Here is a 20,744-nt window from a genome sequence, read left to right as displayed (position 1 = left end):
AATAATGAGTAACACCCATTTAGGGATCAAAGAGGACCCGCAATACAGAAGAAAGGAAGAGCGTTGCAGAGGCAGAAAGCGGTCGTTACATAGGCATATCAGCAATGATGATATCGCATTCTGCATTGCACCTCTTTACTAAACATCAGACATATATAAAAAGAACTCGCCATTTTGACTAATTTTAACAGCTTAAATCGCGCCAGCACCGTTTTAGCTTTTTTGTTTTGGGTCTAACAACAGGTGGGGGGTGGGGCACTGCACAATTATCATGAGATTTACATATACGTGGGTCGTGGGTCCTTGCTCTGCCTCTTCGGCTGTCAATTGTCAACAGATGCACACAACTTTGATAGGGAGAGAGAGCCCACATGAGCAAAGCAAATTTAGCTGTTGTACACGCACACAGCCCATCTCTTTGAAATATCACACGAGACAATAATTAAAAGATATACAAAATATCAGCAAAATTTGCCCCATTTTTTTCGATGATGATGATGCTGCAAGATTATTGCTTTCCAATTGATGTCAAGTAAGATGTTTGTGCAACAGAAGAGGCAGTGGATTGTGGAGGAGTAATCATCACGCGGTTGATGTTGCTTAGGTTACAGTCCTGTGGGCTGCCAAATTGCCAAGTAGCATTTTTCGATTAATCTACAGCTTCAATATTGTTCACCAGCACTATTGTAATTTCCATTTTCAATTCAAAAGGGTTATGCTGTAAGTTACTTATTTCGGTAACAAGAACTTGGGGGATTAATATCACTACTCATCAGCACTCATGCCCACTAGGGTTAGGGCTTTTTATTAAGATTGAAACTAAACCATTAACACTGCATTTATGAGGTCAAATACAAAACTTTCGCTTCTCAATTAATATTAGCAAAAGATGTAGTTGGTGCTGCGTGAGCTGCACATTATACAAATTTTGATAACTTTATATGCGGAGCATCACTCACGGCAGAAACGGTTTCCAACAAATTGGACCATCTTTGTCATGTGGGCTGACACCACCATCCTGAAAAGTAATGCCCCAGATCAAAAAAAAAAAAAAAAGTTGTCTGCTTTTTTGAATAATGGATGATTGCTGTTGCTTCCTCCTTTTGCATGTAAACATTTGTAATTTAGTACGCGATGGTTATGTGATCTACACAAAAGATTACGAGACTAAAGGCATGTGATGTGAGGCGCTGCTGCTTCCGTAATTTGAGACATTTCGTGCCTCATAATGGAGATTTTTTTACGTGTAAAAACAAAGTGCAGAGACAACAAGGCGTGGGATATGAGTATTACAACACCTGGGCCATAGGCACATGCAACAGCAACAGCAAAAGAAGAAACATCACGTGCCCCCCCATACTGATTGATGATCGATATCAACTGTTTGCCAAGAGACTTACAAAAATCGGCTGCGAAATACTTTTGCTTTTGGATGACACTTTTGTTGATCATATAAATTAGTAAAGAACACTATCCAAGAATGATAATGGCAGCAATACAACTATGATTCCATGATAAGATTACACATGCTTATGCTGATGATGGACAATCTTCTTAACCGAGACAGAGAAGCATGACAGCAAAATATACAGGGATAATAATGCAACTCATTTTCTCTAGAATACAAATCAAATTTGTACCAGTGTTGGGGATAGGGGACTCGAGCAACTAATCCCTTTAATCCATGGTAACAAGAATTCAATTAGTGGTCTTCACAGCAAGACCTCGTTACAGAGGCAGCAGCTTTCTATCATCTAAGCACCGTTCATTGCATTATCAGCATGGACATTTCCATCTTCCAGAACCTTCCCATTGACTTGTGTTCTCTGCCTCTGGGAATAATAGAAAACATGTAAAAGTGTAAGTTTTAGATCAATTTTGTGCGTGTTCGAAAAAGAGATTTTGGTGAACAAATAGATTCCTAAATTTTATACCCAATCTGCAGGGTCTACAGAGTTCCCGTTCAAGAGCTTGTGATTCTCTTCTTTGGTCCTAGCCTCCTTGTCTTTGCTGCTTACTGGCAACAACAGAGGTAAATTTCCGCTGGTTCGATCAGGCAGTTCTGCAATGTCAAAAAGTCAGTACTATATGGCTCAGGGTTCCAACCCTAAAGAAGAAAAAAAATGAACAAATATAAAATATGTGTACAGTAAAATGAAGAAAAAAATGCAAACCTGGCAACTTTTTGTCGATAAAGAACACCACTAGATTAACAGTATACCTGCAAAGATTCATAGTGAAAACATAAATAAAAAATACTGCACAGAAATAATTAAAACCAAACATTGAATGAACAAATAAGTTTTCCTACCAAGCAACAACTACGTCAACTGTGTAATGTTTGCGAGATGCTATAATCAAGAGGCTCTGGATAACCGCAAGCAACCAACCACACTGCTTTATAAATCTGCAAGTTTGCATAAAGATGGGCAAGAAAAAAGGAAAAGAATCAACTCTACATGTCCAATAAGATGCAAAAATGTCATGCAGCATTATGCAGTTAAATTGCATCTGAGTACAAGTCCAGCCAAAAAAAAAAAAATGCCCATTGTTCCTTGGAAACCAACAAACTAAAAAATCTTCTTTTCAAGAATGAGAAAGAGAGGAAGCGAGCAATAACAGGATTGGTGAATGAGAAAAACCGTGCAACTTTACCTTCGTGTGCCATATTTCTGATAAGTGCGCACAAAGACTAAAGTAAAGATCATGTGTGATGAAAATATCAAATCACCACATCCATATAAGACACCCCGCGGAACTGCATATTTGACAAACCAAATGAGTACAAAAGCTATGTAAAAGGCAATGAACACAAGTACTAGAATCAAACATAAGCACATACAGTTAATGAAGAGGACTTCAACTGCACTATGTGGACGTGGCAATGTAGCAAGCTTAGAGCCCTGCGAACACAAAAAAGCATAGCTTAATGTCATTAATTTTAGACAAATAAAAAAAAAAGGTTGAATTTTCAAATTGAATCCCAACCCCGACCAAAGAAGAAAAAACTGTTTACAGAGTACATAAGACATCAAACTAAATCTATTGCACTACATAAAGTGCTTGACAAAAATGATAGACAAGCGTCAAAGACTTTACCTCACGACAATGATAGTTTGGACCGGGAAGCTGGGTTGAATAGAATGTGAGAATCCGGAGCATTTGAGAAAACTGCAATAAACAAGAACGAATTAAATATCAAAAAACAGATACAGAGCTGCTTCCAAGGCAAATTAAAAAAGAAATGATTGACACTGAGTTCATAAATTATGACAACTAGCCTATTTATCAAAATTCATAAAAGAGTTGGATAAGGTTCAAAATTGGAATTGCTTGTAACTAGATAGGTCATAAAATTTAAGCAGATATACAAGATAGCCACCACATCAATAACTGAAACCTTACAAAATACTCATGAGATCCAAATTGATTACACAAGGCTTGGACATTAACCAGCAATTTGTTTTTTATGGCCTTATTGATGTAGGGTAGCAATATTAAAATCCTAAATACCATAAATCAGTTTACAATATTATAGTTGTGGCGTAATCTTCTTCCTTGATACCTCTGCCGTCAGAAAAACATGCAGAACATTGTGAATGCAACGAGAATACAATGAAATTATCAGAAATCATTCAACTGCTCACAAACAATGGAGAAGTTTAAAATCTAGTTAAGTTGGGGGAATTGAGATGGAAAAAAACTTGAAAAAAAAAGTAATACCTTAAACAACGCCTATGTTAAATGTATCTATAATCAACCGTTCCAAAAAAATGAAGTCATCTGCACTTACAACTAAAAATGATAGAACCCTGCACCATACTAGGACAGTGTAGATCTTTTTGCTCTTCAAGATAAAAGGATGGAAAGTCCACTGCAAAAAAGAAGATGCCAGATATTAGACCACAGTAAACTCTTGAAGGAGATTTTGTACTAATGCAATCATGCACAAATCAAACATTAAGAAGATTAAACATCCAAGAAAAGAAAAAGGAAAGTAGCAACTTTCCACTGCAGATAAATCAATCATCGGACCAACCCAACAAAGATCTGGTAAACTAAACAAACCAAAATTTGTAGAGAAAGTACAGAAGCAATCTTTTAGTACAGGCAGATTGTATACATACTAAATCAAAACACCAACAGGAATCCCGCTTTATTTCCCATCCACAAAGGATTTACCAAACTGGTGATGGGAAATCCAGGATTAGCAATTATGCGATGTCACTTTATTTTCTGTGGCACATTGAGTAATTTGAAAATTTTATGAAGTACTGCATAGCCACACTCCAAAGTTTATTACTAGTGTAGACAATAGGAAATACAGCGCTCAGCAACAATTCCAGTAAGCATGTCACACATTTACATGTACATAGTAAGCAGTATTTGGGTTCTTAAGACTTCCACATTAAGCAAAAACACCTTTTAATCTACAAAAAATCTGTACCATCCGGAAAGGGAAAAATAAATGCAATGCTGATAAATGCAACCACCAATCAGTAACTGAAAAGGCAAAACAATGAAAAAATTTGGAAGAAGCTTACCAAGAAAAATGATAAAAAGATGAACGTGAATAGAGTCTCACTCATGTAGGCCTTATCTTGCCCGAGCTCCTGAATTTACAACAGGATGAAACATAAGTGAGCAATGAACAATTCCTATAAGACACAAACATTAGACAAGCAAACAGCCAAAAACAAAAGTATTAGCACAAACCGGGAGAAGCATGAATCCAAGATCCTGTAATGTTGGTCCGGGCCGATGTAGATAATGAACTCCTCGAGCTGCAAGACCATGTATGTACTGTACACAAGTATGAATAAACCCATTAGAGATGAATCATGTAGAAAGATGAGGAAAAAGTAACGGGATTAACAAAGAAGGCAAAGGAGGCTATCGGTATTAGCAAAACATAATTAAAACTAAACTGGTTTAGAAAGACAAATGACATTCACTTAGGACAAAATTTTGAGAGTTAAAAAGTTTAGTCTTACGCTAGAAGCTTAAGTTTTCTCACAAAGTTACAGAGTGTAACAAACACTGATGGTAACCTCTTACCAGATCCTACACTTGTTTCATCAAAACTTAGACTTCTAGTTAATCAATACACCAAAAAAATAATTAATTAATTAATTAATCAATTAAATTAATCATGATATAAGACCTGACAGACTAGACCGGCGAGAAGGTATTTCCAGTTGTCGACGAGCAGGTTGATTTCGGTAGTAGTTTCTGCACAAATTCTCTTCCATAGCTTCGCCAACAAAACCAAATCAAATTAAATTAAATTTGAATTCACAAAACTGATGAACAAAACAGTATCAAAATTTGTCAATATATGTATACACATAACAGAATAAGCAAGAAGAAACCTTTGAAGCTTCGCGACCAATGTAAAGCGTCATGTTCTTGTTCTTGTTCTTGTCGTGTAACAACAACTTCCATAGTACTTCACAAAGTCAACATCATTAACAGAAAAAACACACACTCTCAAATCTCAACAAAATTCCTTAATCTAAAATTCTTCAACTTAATTAGATTAATCTCGGTTTCCGAAGATCCAACGGACGGTTATCACCCGATTCACAATCGCGATCTACGGTGGAGATCAAGAGGATTAAAGGGGGAGTAGTTGGCGAAGAAACTGAGTGAAGAAGAGCAAAAAGGCGATGAATTTAGAAGCGACTTAAGATTGAAATGAATTAGGCGTTAATTAGGTATAAATCGAATAACAAGATGGCGCTCAGATTCTCTAATCTCTCTCGCTCGCTTTTCTCTGTGCTCTTTTTTCTCGCCTTCGAGTTTCTCCTGCCTGCTTTAAAATACGCGAGTCCAACACGGAGAAGCAGTTGAGGGAGGAGAAAAAACTGAGGCCCTTTTAAGGTTTTATTTTTGGAATTATAAAATTAAAATTAAAATTAAAAACAGAAAGTTCCCAGTTACTGCTCTCTTCTAAATACTGTGGTGTCCGAGAAATTAGATTTCATTTAATGATTAATTAGTTACAATAAAAATTTAAAAAAAAAAAAAAAAAACGAGGCCAACAAAAGCCAAATATTCTGTTCCCCGAAAAGCATTTATTTTTGTTTTAAAACTTTATGGTAAAAAGGGGATATTAGTAATTATTAGTGAAAGAGCGGCGACTTTTAGCTTTGTTACCGTTTACCGTCAGTGAAATCTTTTGAAATCCCCCGGCCTCGGCCTGCCATGCTAATAAAGTGGTAATAATCTAATAATAATAGTAATGCTAAATGCAGTTTAAGAAGTCAAGCGAAATGACAAAAGTGACCTTCGGTGGTTGGCCAGTCACGGGCGTCTTGGCACGGGAGACGAGATTAAAATTTGCAACAACAAAATCCCTCGTCAGGTTTTCAAAAAATTTCAAAATCCCCGAGTTGGGGGTTTTATTATTATTTTGAGAAATTGTGGGGACAAGTCCACGTGGGAGATACTTGTTTGACCGACCACATTGAGCTTATTTTTATGGGTTCATTTTTCATGTGCTTTCTCATTAGCATGTCTGTCGATTGGGATTATGTGAACATTAAACACTTTTTTTTATTTACTATTTGGTAATTAGGGTTTGATTTTAGTTCTAATCGAGTTCCAACAATTATGGTTGAATTCAACGAGAACTAGGAGTGATTAGTAATTTTCACTTAATCTTGAGATTAGACAAACACAAGGAATGGAATATATTTAACTATTGTACAAATAAGAAAATTTTAAGAAACTATGATTAAAAATAATAAATAAATATTTTTATACATAGATTGGACAAGAAAAGAAATCCGGCTATAAAAAATTTGTATTCTTTTATGAATTAATAATTTGAGGAATGTGGCATCTTTGAATGATACAAAAGGATAGTACAAGCAATTTCTTTGTATTAATAAGATCAATGGGCCATTTTATAATATGTTTATGCGTTCTCTTGAAAGAATGCTATTTGAAAAACAATCCAAAGCCAAAAAAAATTTTAAAAATCTACATTTGGTTGAATATATTATAAACTCTCCAAATGAAATACATGGTATAATTACATAATAAAGTTGGATGTAAGCTTAATTTATTGGAAAAATTCTATAAAAATTAAAAATATTAAAGAAAAAGTTGATATCACAAAATCATTGCGTCATGTTTAAATTTTAAAACTTAGGGACGATTGAAAATTAGAATTTTTAAAACATGCTTATGACAATGATGATGAAAATAGGTGGAAGCCTATGCAATATGGGCGATCACGTTAATATCTAGAATGTTGACTAGAGCATCATTTTTAAATGTTCATCATTTTAAAAGCACTCTAAAAATATTATCTAAATTGCATCCCAAATGATAAAATAAGTGATATATTATTCATTGAATGATTTAATAAATTAATTTTATATTATTTTAATATTTAATTGATGAATATCATATTATTTAAAATCAAATTTTAGGATGTATACTACACTACACAAAATAAAAATTATTTTTAATGTGTCAATTGCAAATAAGGGGCCCCACTTTGAGCTGCTCTTTCTTGACGATCTGTACGAACTTTATTTGAAAGTTTCATTCGTAATCATTTTATTTTTGGTTTTAAAATAAAAAGGCAGCATTGGGTTTGGCCAAAACTGTAATTTGGATAAATTATATGTTTGCTTGTTTCCTACAGCCTTGTCTATTTTAAATTTGGTGCAATCATCTGATTTTTCTTTTAATTTTATGCTTCGAAATCATATCATCCTTCGTTGTCAACGAGAAAAGTTTTGATTTTAAGATTTTATCCATCTTTATAAAAAAAATTTAGTCTCACATGCTGTACCGAATTAACTAACTAAAAAAAAATTGTTAATCACATGTCTTAAGGGCAAATGCGTCAACAAAAATTTTTTAACAAATTTTCCTGGGGGTTTAAATAACGCCAGGGGTCTTGGGCCTTGGGGGTGGGGTGGGGGGGGGGGGGGGCGCACATAGCAACTTGGATCCTATCAAGTCAACGGTCAAGGGTCGTTATTGCCGACGGGCTGACCGCTCCTCGTATCGTGGTGGCGTGCCACTTTTTAAGATATTAACATCTCAGCCCCTCTTTTCTGTTTATATCAAATATATCCCTAATGGGAAAAAAAAATCTCAAATTCCACTTGAGATTTAGGATCTCATACTGATCAAAATGGAATTGATCCATATTATTAGTATAAATTTAAAAGCAGTCGAGAATCGGAATTAAAATTAATTTCAATTGTTAATTGTTAATTTGGAACAAGATCGAGAACTCTCTCGAAATGAACGTTTTAAATTAAATCTTATTAAATATGTCAATGGAAATTAAAATGTTATTTAAGTGGGACGTTCAGGACATTTGGGACAATTGGTATGGGATTGGGTTTTGAACAATTCAAAATTAGCCTTCTTATTATTTTTTTTTAAATCTCAAATGTTAAATAAAATTGAACTTAATCCACATTTGCGTCTCATTTGAGTAATTGAGATGAGAATTAGATTGTCAAATCTTAAATCATTTAATGCCATATGTACTAGTTAATATCCAACGAGTTTTAAAATAATGAGCTATATACTAGAAATAGTACAAAATTTTATACAAAAGAAATAAATTTATGATATTGTAATAATTTTTTTTTGTCTTATTTTAGCAATTCAATAGGCAATTTACAAAAGAAATAAATGTGTGTCAGTGACACATTCGATATGAAATGACAAATTCTGTCCTTCTCTTGAAGACTCATAAATGCCTGGGGATCTGGATGTTATTGTTCCAAAGATTAATCGAACTGGGGCAAATTTACAGTCGGGGGGCAGCGGCAGACAAGAAACGGCCACGGCGGCTAATTCAACGCGATAACGACGTGCAAAATCAAAAATATGAGCAGCCGTACCGTCAACATTTTATTTATTATACCCAAGATATCATCAAATTAGGTTGCTTCGACGCGTGGAGCGTTACGCCCTTTACCCCGTGTTGTGCGTGAATTGTTTTTGTACACGTAATTTACACTACATACGTCAACCTAGAAGTTTCTTCGCTTGCAAATTTCTCGAATTTTTGTTGTTCTAGAAAATTTTTTATTAAATTTTCGGTCCTCGTATGGTAACATCTATTCCATATATCGTATGCATTAATTGTGTGCAATGATCATCATCCCATGTAACGTAGGGTGGATTAGTAGTAGCACCCTCGACACCAAGCATGGGATGGAAGGCAAGTTCTCGTTTGGCATGTAGCTGGGCTCGAAAATGGGGTCTAGGGATGGCAATGGGGTGGGCAGGCCTACCCCATTTCATATCATATTAAATTTTTTTATCTCTATTTTTTAATAAATTTAGTGGGGTGGAGATGTGAAATTCTTACGTGAAGAATAATTTTTTCATCCTCACCCCATTCTTATTTATCTATTTTATAGTAGGTATAAATATATAATTTCAGTAAATTAAAAATTAGAGACTTAAAGTAAAATCATCACCATATTATAAAGTATTTGAATTATTTTAAAAAAAATCTCTAAAAGTTTGAAACAATATCTTAAAATGATATTAAAAGTGAAAAATATTTAAAGAGAATAGCACTTTAAAAGAGAAAAGAAAACATAACAATGTTTTAGAGTTGAAAAATATTGTAGAGTTTTCTTTTATTTATATCTTGTTATATTACATAAAAATTAAAAAAGTTATTAATTGACATTATAGTAGATAAAATAAAAATTATTAAATAAGAATTAAAAACATATTTATATATAATGGGGATGGGGTTGGGGTGGGGGTGGGGAGTGCAAAACCAAACCTCACCCCGTTAATAATTTGGAGATTATTTTTCCTCTACTCCCCACCCCATTCTCCAAAAATTAATCAAAATTTTCCTCATTTGAAGTGGGGCTTCACGAACCCCAAACACGTAGAAGATTTTGTCATTCCTATTTTTAATACGCTTTAATCTAAACTTGATAAAACAATAAAAGTTATAATCCTCGTCAAAGTCAAATTCTACAAGATTGAATATAAATTTTTATAACTTAATTATACTTTAATGTTACATAAAAAAAGTCACAATTAAAAGAAAGTTTTTAACTTAATTGTACTTCTTATTATTTCACTTATATATAAAAAAAAAAAGTCACTACTCAAATGAAATGAGAAATAGGCATAATGGAGGAGGAGTACAATATGCTCCGAGGGTTGTTCTCAATTTCTAACTTAAACATCAGGGGTCTACGCTGATAATAGCCATAATAATATCATTGTTTTGTAAGATTCCGAACGCCTAACTATTCACTCTCAATAATAATAAAATCGAGAACATTAAACTTTCTCCCAATCTGTTTCCTTCCTGAATAAACAAATCTTCCTTCACTTGAAAAAATAGTAATCTCGAGAACGTTGAACTCTCTCATAATTTTGTTGCCCAAATAAACATATATTTCTAAACTCTTTCAGTGTAGCCAAATTTTTGGTATGCATGTATTAAACCGCAATAAAAACTTCTTCTTTTTTTTTTCTCTCTTTAACGTGGCGACAAGAGGGTTCTGAATGGAAATTCGGCTGACAATTGGCAAAAATGCGGCCAGTTGATGTCAATAAATAAATAACCAAACAAAGCTGTTACTTCGATTAGTCAATTACAGGCAGCCTCCCAAAAAATGAAAGGTGTATCCCCACAATCCCTCCCACTCCGGTGGTCCAATTAGACTGCCAAAAAGAATTTCACAAAGAGTGCTGCATAACAACAACAACAACAACAACAACAACACATGGAAAAGTATAAAATTTATATAAATCTTGATCTTTGTTATACTCACAATTTCATAATATCTCCTTTGGCTTGGAGAGAATAATATTGGTTTGTCATATTGCTCTTGGAAATGGATTTATGAAGGTTGGACTGATAGGGTCATGGTGTGAATTATCTTGTTTCTTCCCCTCCTATTCTTTTTATTTCGCATCAGTACTCTTCGTTATAAACGATCATGAATCTGTGGTGTTATTTAAGGATTCTCTTTTATATTGCTATCTTTTAGAATTGCTCGATCACTAAATGAAAAGTATGATTATGTGTTTAGACTTTTTAAAGATTATTATGTCTAATTAAAAGTTGACCATCTAAATTCTAAAAGAAATGTTATTTAGAAAACGTTTCATGCCCCATGCTTAGACAATTTTAATTTGAGAATGCAGTAACATGTTTGTTCGTTTGAACACCTGCGTTATTTTCTTTCATTTGAGTCAAACCAAAATTATTGACCATTAACTTCTTCTTCTTCTTCTTCTTCTTTTTTCATACTAAAATAATTAATTGTCTAGGAAAGTTTGGATAAAATAAATTTGTTTCAGTCCAATTCAGTCCTTTTAAAATAATTAATTAATTAATTTCAAACCATTTAGTCTTAGTTGATGAGTTTTAATTGTGAAGTTTTACATGTTAAAAATCAGTTTGAATTCAATTTTTTTTTAAATGAGTTTCAAATTTGAATTGTCAAAATCTATCCGAACTAAACCAACCACTTTTTTTTAAAAAAATATTTTTTAAAAGACTATGGGTTGGGTGAAATTTTTTAGCCATTGACTTTTTATTTTTTAACTATTTTTTTAAAAAAGACAAACGGTTGGGTGAAACCCAAATCAATGTTTTAACCAACAACTTATTTAATATAAATATAAATTTCATTCAAAGAAAGGTCTAAGTACAAATTTATATTGATTTAAATCACTTATAATTTTTTTATTTATCCATTTAAAATTACGAATAATTTCTAAATAATTTAGATTAAATTGCATCAAGATTATTAATGCAAAGCACTCGCTTGCAAGAGGTGGAGTTTGATTCCTCGTACCTCCATCAATTAAATAAATTAAACTTAAGAGATAAAGAAATTGATCACAAAAGTATCAAGAGTTTTCACATAAATCTTATATTCGCATATTTTGATTGATTTTTTTTTCCGTCTTGTTTGTCATTTATTTATAACTTTTGAATATGAATCTCACAATGTGTCTGAGAGTCTTTTATTTATAATTTTTATAAAATAAAAAAAATATTAATCTCATTAATCGTTCAAAAAAAAAGAAAATTCAATAAAATATTGATCGAGACTCGTCTAAACCAAAAATTATATTCGATTAAATCTAGTAATTTGATTTTTTTTTATTACCATCACCCTTGATCACATGTTTGCTGAAATTGAAGATTCAATAATTTGATTTTTTTTTTTAATATGTCAAGAATTTGATTGAATTTATTAAAATCATTTACCGTAAAATAAAATAAAATATAATATAACATACAAGAATCCATAATATCAACGGTTAGTAGATGAGGTTCTTTTCGATTATGAGTGAAATGGAAGCTCAGTCGTTTTGCAAGTTGTTGCCCGTATACTTGGTCGCAAGTTGAAAAGTAAACTTGACTTCAAAGTTGGTCTGCTTTCTTTGCTGAGTAAGCTCAAAGAATTGCGTGGCTAATGAATGAATTAATAGCCAAAAAAAAAAATGAAGGCCAAGAAATAAAGAAATTTATTAAAAAGAGAATCGAAGAAAAGCCTTGAACTTGTCGAGAAAAGTATCGTGAAATCTGGAATAAAAACAAAAGCAAACAGTACGGCATTGTCATTAGTCATCGAAAATGAATGTGAAAACGGCGCTGGAGTTCGATTATTAGGATTTGTCTATTCATAATTCCTGAATCTTTTTTTTTTTTTTTTTCTTTTTTTGACTTCTTGCTTCCAACGATTAAGCACAACTTACTTGTCAATTTCTAGGAAGCTCTTTTAAACACGTTAACATGTTAGCATTTATTTTTCCCAAAAAAAAAAAAAATGATATACTACGGCATAATTTGTAATTTTGTATGACTAAACGGGCATCAAGGATTTATTATTTTATTTATGTGAGCAGAGGGTCCCAATATTAGGCTCATGATATTAGCCTATTTTTTTTTTTTTTACAATTGATCCAATTTGCACCCATAAAATTATATATACAGCTGTCTTAATTTAAAAAAAAAAAAGAGTAAAAGTTTTGTGCTAAAAAAAATAAAATATTAAAAAAATTATGGGTCCGTCACTCTCTAATTCATTCTAAAAATTAAAGATTTTAGTCTCTGTGTATAATGAAAGTAAAATTTCTCTCGATTTAAAATTATGAATCTTTTTACCTACACCAATTTGGCCTACATCAAGCGCAACCTAAATAACTTATTATTATATATGAATTAAGTTAACCAACAAGGCAACAACCTTTATTTAAAATTTAAATTTAAATTGTGATGTAAACTCTTAATTAGCCCCTCATAATCCTTAATTTTGTTAGTTTTTACCTCCTTCCATTATCGGTAAGGGAAATAGTTCGAGTCTCTGACAGTTTGGAAGTAAAATTCAAACAAAAATGAAAATTATAATTCACTTTTTTTTTTTTTCAAACTCTATTTTGAATCAAATAAACTTAATTAAGAACTCGTTTTGTAATTTTCAATAAACAGTTGCTGAAGGCTTGTAGAGCCCAAAACAAAAAATGAATCTAATGAGCCCAAAAGATGAATAATGAGGTCCAGCCCATTTTAAATTTCCTGAATTCTGGACTCAGCGAACTAAACTAATCTTCCAATTTCTGCGTCTCTCTCTGTCTTCTATTTTGGATTCGCTGTAAAAAACCTAACCCTCGATCTCCTTAATTGTTTCGTCTGTTGTGTATTTTCTCTTCAACGATGTCGTTTCAAGGGCCCAGCTTCGGCTACAATGTACGTTGCTATTGAATCTTTGGATTAAATTTCTATTTATGCTTTCAGGTATTCAATAATTTAATCTTCGGTTTGGGACTAAAATGATGCTTTACCCGTATTGATACTCCAAAACTATTTTTTTTTTCATTTTTTTATTTCGTATGATTGAGATTTATTATATAATTTATAAATTTTTGTTTTTGTAGCTCCTCATCTCGTCGTTTTAGAGTACTTATTTGTTGTGACATTGCTCTGCTGAAAATTGAATGCGTAGTCTTTTGCCAATATCTTTTTTACATGATGTTTCGTGTTTGGTTTATTGAACTTGTGTAATTTATTTAATGTTGTAGGTGAATGTTATGAATGTCAAAGTGGTTAAGTGCATGCCGTCTTCCTGCATTAACAATTTGAGGAAGCATTATAGCCTTTCTCCACTGAACCCATATCAATGCAATGTGGGTTTAGTGGGTAGTTCTGCAAGGAGGAATAACATCCGATTCATGCCTAGTGCCAACGTCAACTTAAATTGCGAACCTTGTAAGTTTCTTTTCTTTGCTATTATAATATTTTTAGCATGACTATCAGTGCTCATATGTTACATTTTTAACGCTGCGTGATACATTGCATTTCATTCTACTGTATTTCTTAATGGTCTTGTCTATAATTGCTACAAGCACGGTTGTTAATTGGTACACATGCATTTGTTGTTTACTGCGAGTCAGTTATTGATGATGATATTTGATTAAATGAGAAATCTAAGTCTTTCCGTTATGTTTCATGCTTTGTCGTCGTCCACATTGTATTTTGCATTCTTTTTGGAACATTGCTGAATGTCCTCTTTCATGTGAATTTGGAAAGCTGACCTAATTCTTTTACCTCAAAATGAGTTTTACTTGAAGGCCTAAAGACTATTAGACTCCATCTGAGTTGCCAGAAAGTTCCTCTAATTAGTTTGTGACAGATATCTCTAGTACAAGACCATTTGGACTAGTTTCAATAGTCTGTCTTGTTCTTTTATGATTTCATTTCAACGGTCTAATAATATCTTATTTAGTGCAGTACCATTTGGACGAATTTTTCAGTTGTCTTCTTTAAGACCATGTCAAGTGAAACAAAGTGATGATACAGAGGGAAACTTGAGTGGTGAAAGCATTATGTTGGATGAGGAAATTCTAAAGAGAGAGTTACAGATTGCCATCGAGGAGGAAGACTATGTACAAGCAGCAAAACTTAGAGATAGCCTTAAAATGCTCGATGAGGACTCCAAGACTTCAGTGCTGGCAGCAAATGCTCGATTTTACGATTCATTCAAGAACGGTGATCTTGCCACCATGCAGGGCTTGTGGGCAAGAGGTGATAATGTGTGTTGTGTGCATCCGGGGGCAAGTGGCATTTCTGGTTACGATCCTGTCATGGAAAGTTGGGAGGTTGTATGGATGAATTATGAATTTCCACTGGCGATTGAACTCAAAAATGTTCGCGTTCATGTTAGAGGGAATGTAGGGTATGTTACTTGCATCGAATTTGTTAGGACAAAAGGTACCAGTTGGGGAGGACAGTTTGTAACAAATGTGTTTGAGAAGCTTGATGGTCAATGGTTCATCTGTATTCATCATGCTTCACCTGTGGACTTGTAAGCACAACTATGGTTATTACTTTAATTGAGATTTTGCAGCTTATACTGTAAATTCAGAAATCATCTACGGTTATTACATAATAACGTTTTTAATTCCAAAATTTAGTACTTTCTCAAGGAGCTTTTGCTCTAGTAATTGAGGTGGGATATGTCTCTCATATGCTTTATCGCGCGTATAGTCCCGTGTGTGGCTGTATTTTAATGTAAATATCTTCTAAACCAAATTTTTGGCTGCTTTAGCTTGCGACTATCGGTGCAGCCAAACGTACATCTAGTTATTGAAACTGATTATCCATTGGCAAGGATGTGTATTGTCTACTTACAGATTAACGTAACCGTGGCTATTATCTATTAAAAAACTCACTATCTTACGATGCTGAGCTTTGTATTGATGATGTTATTTTCTTTTTACAACGAAAAAAGCAAGCCTGAAACTGGCAACAATAGTGCAGCGGACACAAAATTGTAACCGTAATGCACGAATTGTGCCATATCAGGCATGAAATAGTTTATCCATCAACTTCACTGCATCTCTCATCATGCACAACAACAGTTGATCACGGGAATGAAAAAGACAGTTGCTCTTTTATGGCTATTTAAAGATCTTCAAAAGCTGTACATGGTTCTGCAACGCAAACAAATGCCCGCGTGCAACTATACCCTCCCAACAGGGGAGTGGGGTGGATTGGGAGCATATTTAGCAGGCATTTTCCCCAGGACAATATTTGTAAGGGAGCTCTCCTTTGTTCCTTTTTCATTCATCATGGGTTCCTCTCGGAAAGCTTCTGATTCATACAGGCTATTCACTTCTGAGAGATCAGACAATTGCTGACCGCTTAAAACTGTAATGGAAATGAAGAATGCTTGTAACAAAGAAACTGAAGTATTGAATTCAACAGAGTAGATTTCTTTGTTTAGTGGCACCATGCTGAAGATTGGCCTGCTCTGTTGAGTTACTCCCTGTGTATAAGTGCGAAACAAAGTTTACTGGTTTAATCAAGTATAACAGTGGACTGCAAAGACATTGATTGATGTGACAATGCATTGAAAAGACATTGATTGTAATATAAACAGTACCTCAAAAAGTTCGAAATTATCAGAATTTGGGAAAGCACTCAATGACATTGGCCTTCTACAGCTTCGATTGTGGTTGGCAAGTATGCGCAGTTTGCAGCCAACATCCCAACCTCCACAGTCACATAATCCACCAGATTTCCATCTCTGAATCAATGGCGATGGCGCTCCCTTTTTTGGCAAGCCATGAACACCAATTGGAAGTATGACTGTGGTACTGCAAGAGTTGTCAATCTCTCCTGAGTAAGAGCATCTACCCAGTGGAGCACATTCGGTAACCTTCTCAGTCATATCATTATATCTTTGCTCTGCATCATGGCTCAAACTTTCAATAGGCATTTTCACAACAACAGCCGCAAGCTCTTTATCTGGCAAGACCTTTGGAGATGCCTGATCTACCTGCTTCAGTTCAACACCAAACAAAACAGACTCCCTCACCATGTATTTCAAATTTTGACTTTTCGGATTAGAGAAATGATATCTGGAAACCATCTGACCAATAACGTTATAGACAAAGCCACAACTCTTCTGTTTACTTCCTTGACTTATCCAGCCGCCAGCCTTTTTCTTAATCTCATTCACGGAGTAGAATGTGTAATGCTGGCCAGAATCATCTTTCCCAGATGTTAAATTCTTCACAGTGGCAGCAAGAACACTGCAGTTATTGTCAACCACAAATTTAAACAAAGGGAGCCCATTCTTCATGGTAAGCTGCAAAAGAGCTTGAGTTGTTGCCGCTTCGTGCTTTTTATTAGGAAGCGATGCACTGTCAACAACTGGCCTAAAGTTTAAGGAACTCAAGTTTCCTTTAAATGGATGAACGGTTTCGGCAGCATGTCCCCGGTTTGAGCTTTTGGACCTCAGCAGTGGATCCAGAATCCTTCTTAAAGGGCTAGACCTAGCTCTGTTGTGACCATATGTCTTCTGTCTGCTAGAATCATCCAAATAAGAAACCTCCTCAGATTTCACTGGACCAGACTTGACAGAAACATATGATGAGCTCAACTGTGGGACAGCTGAACTCTCTTTCCAACTGAAACTTCTACCCATCCGACTTAAGCTGAAGCTAAACCGGCGACTTGGTGATTGATTTCTGGATCTTGTGACCGCCATTTCTTGATCCAGCGAGTTCAAATTTTCATCTGCATTCTCTTTCACATGCTTAACAGTGTTCTGTTCTGCATCTTCACAATCAGAGAGCATAGCTGAAGATGTACTAGAATACTGGGATGAGTGAGATGCATCAGATGAGAGCTCTGCACGTTGACTATTGCTCAGGTTATGTGCCATCAAGTTTGGCTTTATTTTACCCTCAACTTCAGAAGGCAGTGGGCACGAGTGAGGAATATCAAAAGAATGGTCCACAGAGCAACGCTTCACTGGAGGAAACCTGCCACCTGAAAGACAATTCTGATTTGCTTCAACCAAATTCTCATCCTTTGGTACTCCACACTCCTTCCGGGAGCTGTTTTGAGAGAGTCCTTTGGGAAAAAGGAGAACAATGTTCTCGAGCTCACCTAGCAGGTGTTGATGACCGAGATCAATATTTGATTCATGTACTTTCTCTGCTATCTTAGTTTCCACATTACCAGCACTTATCTTTTCCTTAGAACTGAGAGAGTGCCCATTACTTCTAGACTTTGGATATGAAGTTTCCATATCTGCAAAGGTTTTCTTATCCAAAGCTTTTCTATTTTTCTTTGATACTTGAGCTTCCTCTTTTCTCTTCTCCACTTCACCATCCCAAGAACTTTCTTTTTCCTTTGTATTGAGTGCAAACCCATAATTTCCCAAGTCCATTGATAAATTTCCCATTTCTGAAGCAATCTTCTGATCATAATCTTTTGTCTTCCCCTTCCTGGGAGTTACATCAGCATTATTCCGGTCAAACGACTTATTGATCCATGGTATCTTTCCCTGCCCTCCCAAGTTGCTTTTTGAAGAAGTCTCAAAATTTTGGAAGTTTAAAGCCTTCTGGGAGGATGGCTTGACACCTTGGGAATGGCCATCTTTCTTAGATGCATTAAGACCAGGACAAAGTAAAGGATGTTGCTCGCTTTGATGAGCATGCATCCCCCCTTGAGTTGCACTGGAAAAGGTAGATGCCTTGGTTGTTGTTTTCAACAATAAACTACTGGTATTTGCTGATGCATTATTGCTCCCACTTGTCATGGTACATTTTTTGTTAAACTTCCATTCTTCTAAACGTGCCCAATCCAGAACCCCTACATCTAATGCTTTTCCTTGAATGTTCTTTCCTCCTTCCATGCGCTTGAGATAACCTGGCAACTTTGACATGTACTTAACTAGCTCATCATCCTTTATAGCCTTTCCCTTAAGATACTGCAACTGGTGATTCCCAAAAGAATTTGGTTGGACCAAGATTCTACCATCTGCTTCCCGTCTTAATTCTTGAGGCAGATCACCACATGGTGTACCAACAGTAGATTTTACTTTCAATTTGCTTTGATACTTCAAATTCAGGTTCTCTTGGCGGGACGGAACTCTCTCCTTCACTGCCTTTGCGTTTTGCTGTTGCTTTGAACTCTGTCTGGACTCCGAATTCATATTTGCAGCAGAATCTGAGTACTTTTTACTTGGTTGCACATATGGCATTATGTCAAATTTAATCACGCTTCAGTGACATATATTAATCCCAAGTGCATAGGGTATCCTGTTCGCACCTTTATTCCGTCACATCAGATGTCTGCAAATGAATATAACACATTGAAGAAAAGAGCATTGTAAGCGTTAAATCCAGAAATCCACATCCAGCAATTAGCAGTTACAATAACCTCATAATCCAGCAATGAGAAATAAGAAACACTAACTTAACGAAGAAAAAAAGTATTTCTGCTTGAAATAAATTGAATTCCTAACCCCCATAAGCCAGCATACGCTGACCAGTTGCAGTACGAAAATTTAAGTTAATTAACCCATCAACGTCTTTAGTTAGCCAACAAATTTGTCAGCAAACAATGAAGCCCACGTCAAGATAATAATGAGTACTAAATGATCACAAAATAATAGAAGGATAGAATCAAGTGAGGGAACTCTGCCCTCCATTCAGCAGTTCTTATTATTCAAAATTAACGATGCTGCAATCCTGTTCCACACCAACTTTCAAAACGCAGGTACAATCATGCCTAAGATTATAACATTTTTCCACCGGTGCATAAAGTCCTACAGTTCAATCTTTCCAAAGGTTAAACAATTGGTTTTGGTAATTATCCGAACAATCATTTACAAAAGAATAAATTTTAAAAATAAGCTACAAATTACAATAATTTATTGTTCATTTATCTTCAAACATCTACTATTAACTTTGACTATCTTGCCAGCTAAAAAGTCAGTTTTAAACAGTTAACATTTCATATCTCTCTCCCCCCTCTCTCTCTCTTTCTCTGATTCTCTACTTCTCAATTGAATCGATCAAACCCAAATGTTACAGTCTCAGATCAATATCGATCACTCTCCAAGATCAAACACAAGTTCAGGCTAATAATACAAATAGATCTAGAAGAAACAGGAAAAAAACTTGAAACAGAATATCAAATAAACAACAGAAGTTTTCAGTTTGGCGGCCGCGAAAATGAAAAAGAAAAAAAGAAACTCATGCTCAAATCTCAAGAGCAGCACAGAATCGAGAAACCTCATACATTGCACAATGTAAGCTAACCATAATCTTTTTTTCTTTTTTAATTTCTCGCAAATGACAGCTCATATAATATAACAATAACATGAAATCCTCGTAAGTATATAATATTTAACGGCTAAATTTATATTCATACCAGCACAAAATCAAGAAAATGCAGGTTCGTAAAACTAAATAAAAACTCAGCGATTCTTCTTAAAAAAAGAAAAAGGAACTCGGCGATCTCGATAAAGATCCGATATTTGATGCCGACACAGACGTAGATTAAAAGCAAAGCAAAGAATTACCGCCACTGAAATCCAAGAAGAAGGAGACGAAGAATCGCAGCAAGCAATGCACCTACTTAATCTCTGTTCTTGGTACGTGCGTTTCGTTTTCTTCAAGACCGGAGAAGAAAAAATAAGACATAATAAAAGCAAAGGCAGGGCTTAAAAAGCATTCGCAATTATTATTAGTTACCGCGGAAACTGATCGTTCTTGATGCTATCTATCAGTATCAACATCAGTATCACTGGGCACTAGCTGACGAGGCGTTTCGCTTTCAATCGGACGGTTAAAAGTGAGCTCTATGAGTAGAGTTGAGGCGGGTGGGGTTGCCTAGGATGGGGTCCACGTGGACGCTTGGTTTCTTTATTTATGTCGAATCCCGATGAGCGTGAGTTGTGGGA

At 34.7% G+C, this 20,744-nt stretch overlaps 3 protein-coding genes across 4 annotated transcripts; 1 reads left to right on the top strand and 2 right to left on the bottom strand.

Annotated features, from left to right (window-relative positions):
* Positions 1-1,487: 1,487 nt before the first annotated feature.
* On the bottom strand, positions 1,488-5,878 carry LOC18039783 (phosphatidylinositol:ceramide inositolphosphotransferase 1). The gene is made up of 12 exons (XM_006429184.2): positions 5,373-5,878; positions 5,165-5,254; positions 4,717-4,803; positions 4,545-4,613; positions 3,794-3,874; positions 3,100-3,171; positions 2,843-2,903; positions 2,656-2,758; positions 2,312-2,407; positions 2,175-2,221; positions 1,935-2,062; positions 1,488-1,832 (listed from the first exon to the last, which is right to left on the bottom strand). The coding sequence occupies exons 1-12, from the start codon at positions 5,403-5,405 to the stop codon at positions 1,755-1,757; spliced, it is 945 nt and encodes a 314-aa protein (XP_006429247.1). The 5' UTR covers positions 5,406-5,878; the 3' UTR covers positions 1,488-1,754.
* Positions 5,879-13,549: 7,671 nt separating this feature from the next.
* Positions 13,550-15,377, top strand: LOC18039304. The gene is made up of 3 exons (XM_006429183.2): positions 13,550-13,729; positions 14,062-14,248; positions 14,771-15,377. Exons 1-3 carry the CDS (start codon positions 13,697-13,699, stop codon positions 15,346-15,348), a joined length of 798 nt encoding a protein of 265 aa, XP_006429246.1. The 5' UTR covers positions 13,550-13,696; the 3' UTR covers positions 15,349-15,377.
* A 312-nt stretch (positions 15,378-15,689) lies between these two features.
* Positions 15,690-20,519, bottom strand: LOC18039303. 2 transcript variants are annotated; one of them, XM_006429182.2, is made up of 3 exons: positions 20,364-20,519; positions 16,425-19,128; positions 15,690-16,307 (listed from the first exon to the last, which is right to left on the bottom strand). In XM_006429182.2, the coding sequence occupies exons 2-3, from the start codon at positions 19,035-19,037 to the stop codon at positions 16,002-16,004; spliced, it is 2,919 nt and encodes a 972-aa protein (XP_006429245.1). In that variant the 5' UTR covers positions 19,038-19,128; positions 20,364-20,519; the 3' UTR covers positions 15,690-16,001. The 2 variants fall into 2 exon arrangements, with proteins under 2 accessions (XP_006429245.1, XP_024038495.1); XM_024182727.1 differs by having other exon boundaries at positions 20,420-20,519.
* Between the last annotated feature and the right edge of the window lie 225 nt (positions 20,520-20,744).

This window comes from Citrus clementina, unplaced genomic scaffold, assembly GCF_000493195.1.
Source record: "Citrus clementina cultivar Clemenules unplaced genomic scaffold, Citrus_clementina_v1.0 scaffold_6, whole genome shotgun sequence".
Lineage (NCBI taxonomy): Eukaryota > Viridiplantae > Streptophyta > Magnoliopsida > Sapindales > Rutaceae > Citrus > Citrus x clementina.
This window is presented reverse-complemented; position numbering and strand designations above follow the sequence as displayed.

Coding starts and splice junctions, on each gene's coding strand:
- LOC18039303 (XM_006429182.2), bottom strand. CDS start 19,037: ATGCCATATGTGCAACCAAGTAAAAAGTACTCAGATTCTGCTGCAAAT. Junction 16,308..16,424: donor ATAATTTCGAACTTTTTGAG/GTACTGTTTATA, acceptor ACTTATACACAG/GGAGTAACTCAACAGAGCAG.
- LOC18039783 (XM_006429184.2), bottom strand. CDS start 5,405: ATGACGCTTTACATTGGTCGCGAAGCTTCAAAG. Junction 4,614..4,716: donor TTGGATTCATGCTTCTCCCG/GTTTGTGCTAAT, acceptor TTGTAAATTCAG/GAGCTCGGGCAAGATAAGGC. Junction 2,759..2,842: donor TGAAGTCCTCTTCATTAACT/GTATGTGCTTAT, acceptor TCAAATATGCAG/TTCCGCGGGGTGTCTTATAT.
- LOC18039304 (XM_006429183.2), top strand. CDS start 13,697: ATGTCGTTTCAAGGGCCCAGCTTCGGCTACAAT. Junction 13,730..14,061: donor GGCCCAGCTTCGGCTACAAT/GTACGTTGCTAT, acceptor TTAATGTTGTAG/GTGAATGTTATGAATGTCAA. Junction 14,249..14,770: donor CAACTTAAATTGCGAACCTT/GTAAGTTTCTTT, acceptor TATTTAGTGCAG/TACCATTTGGACGAATTTTT.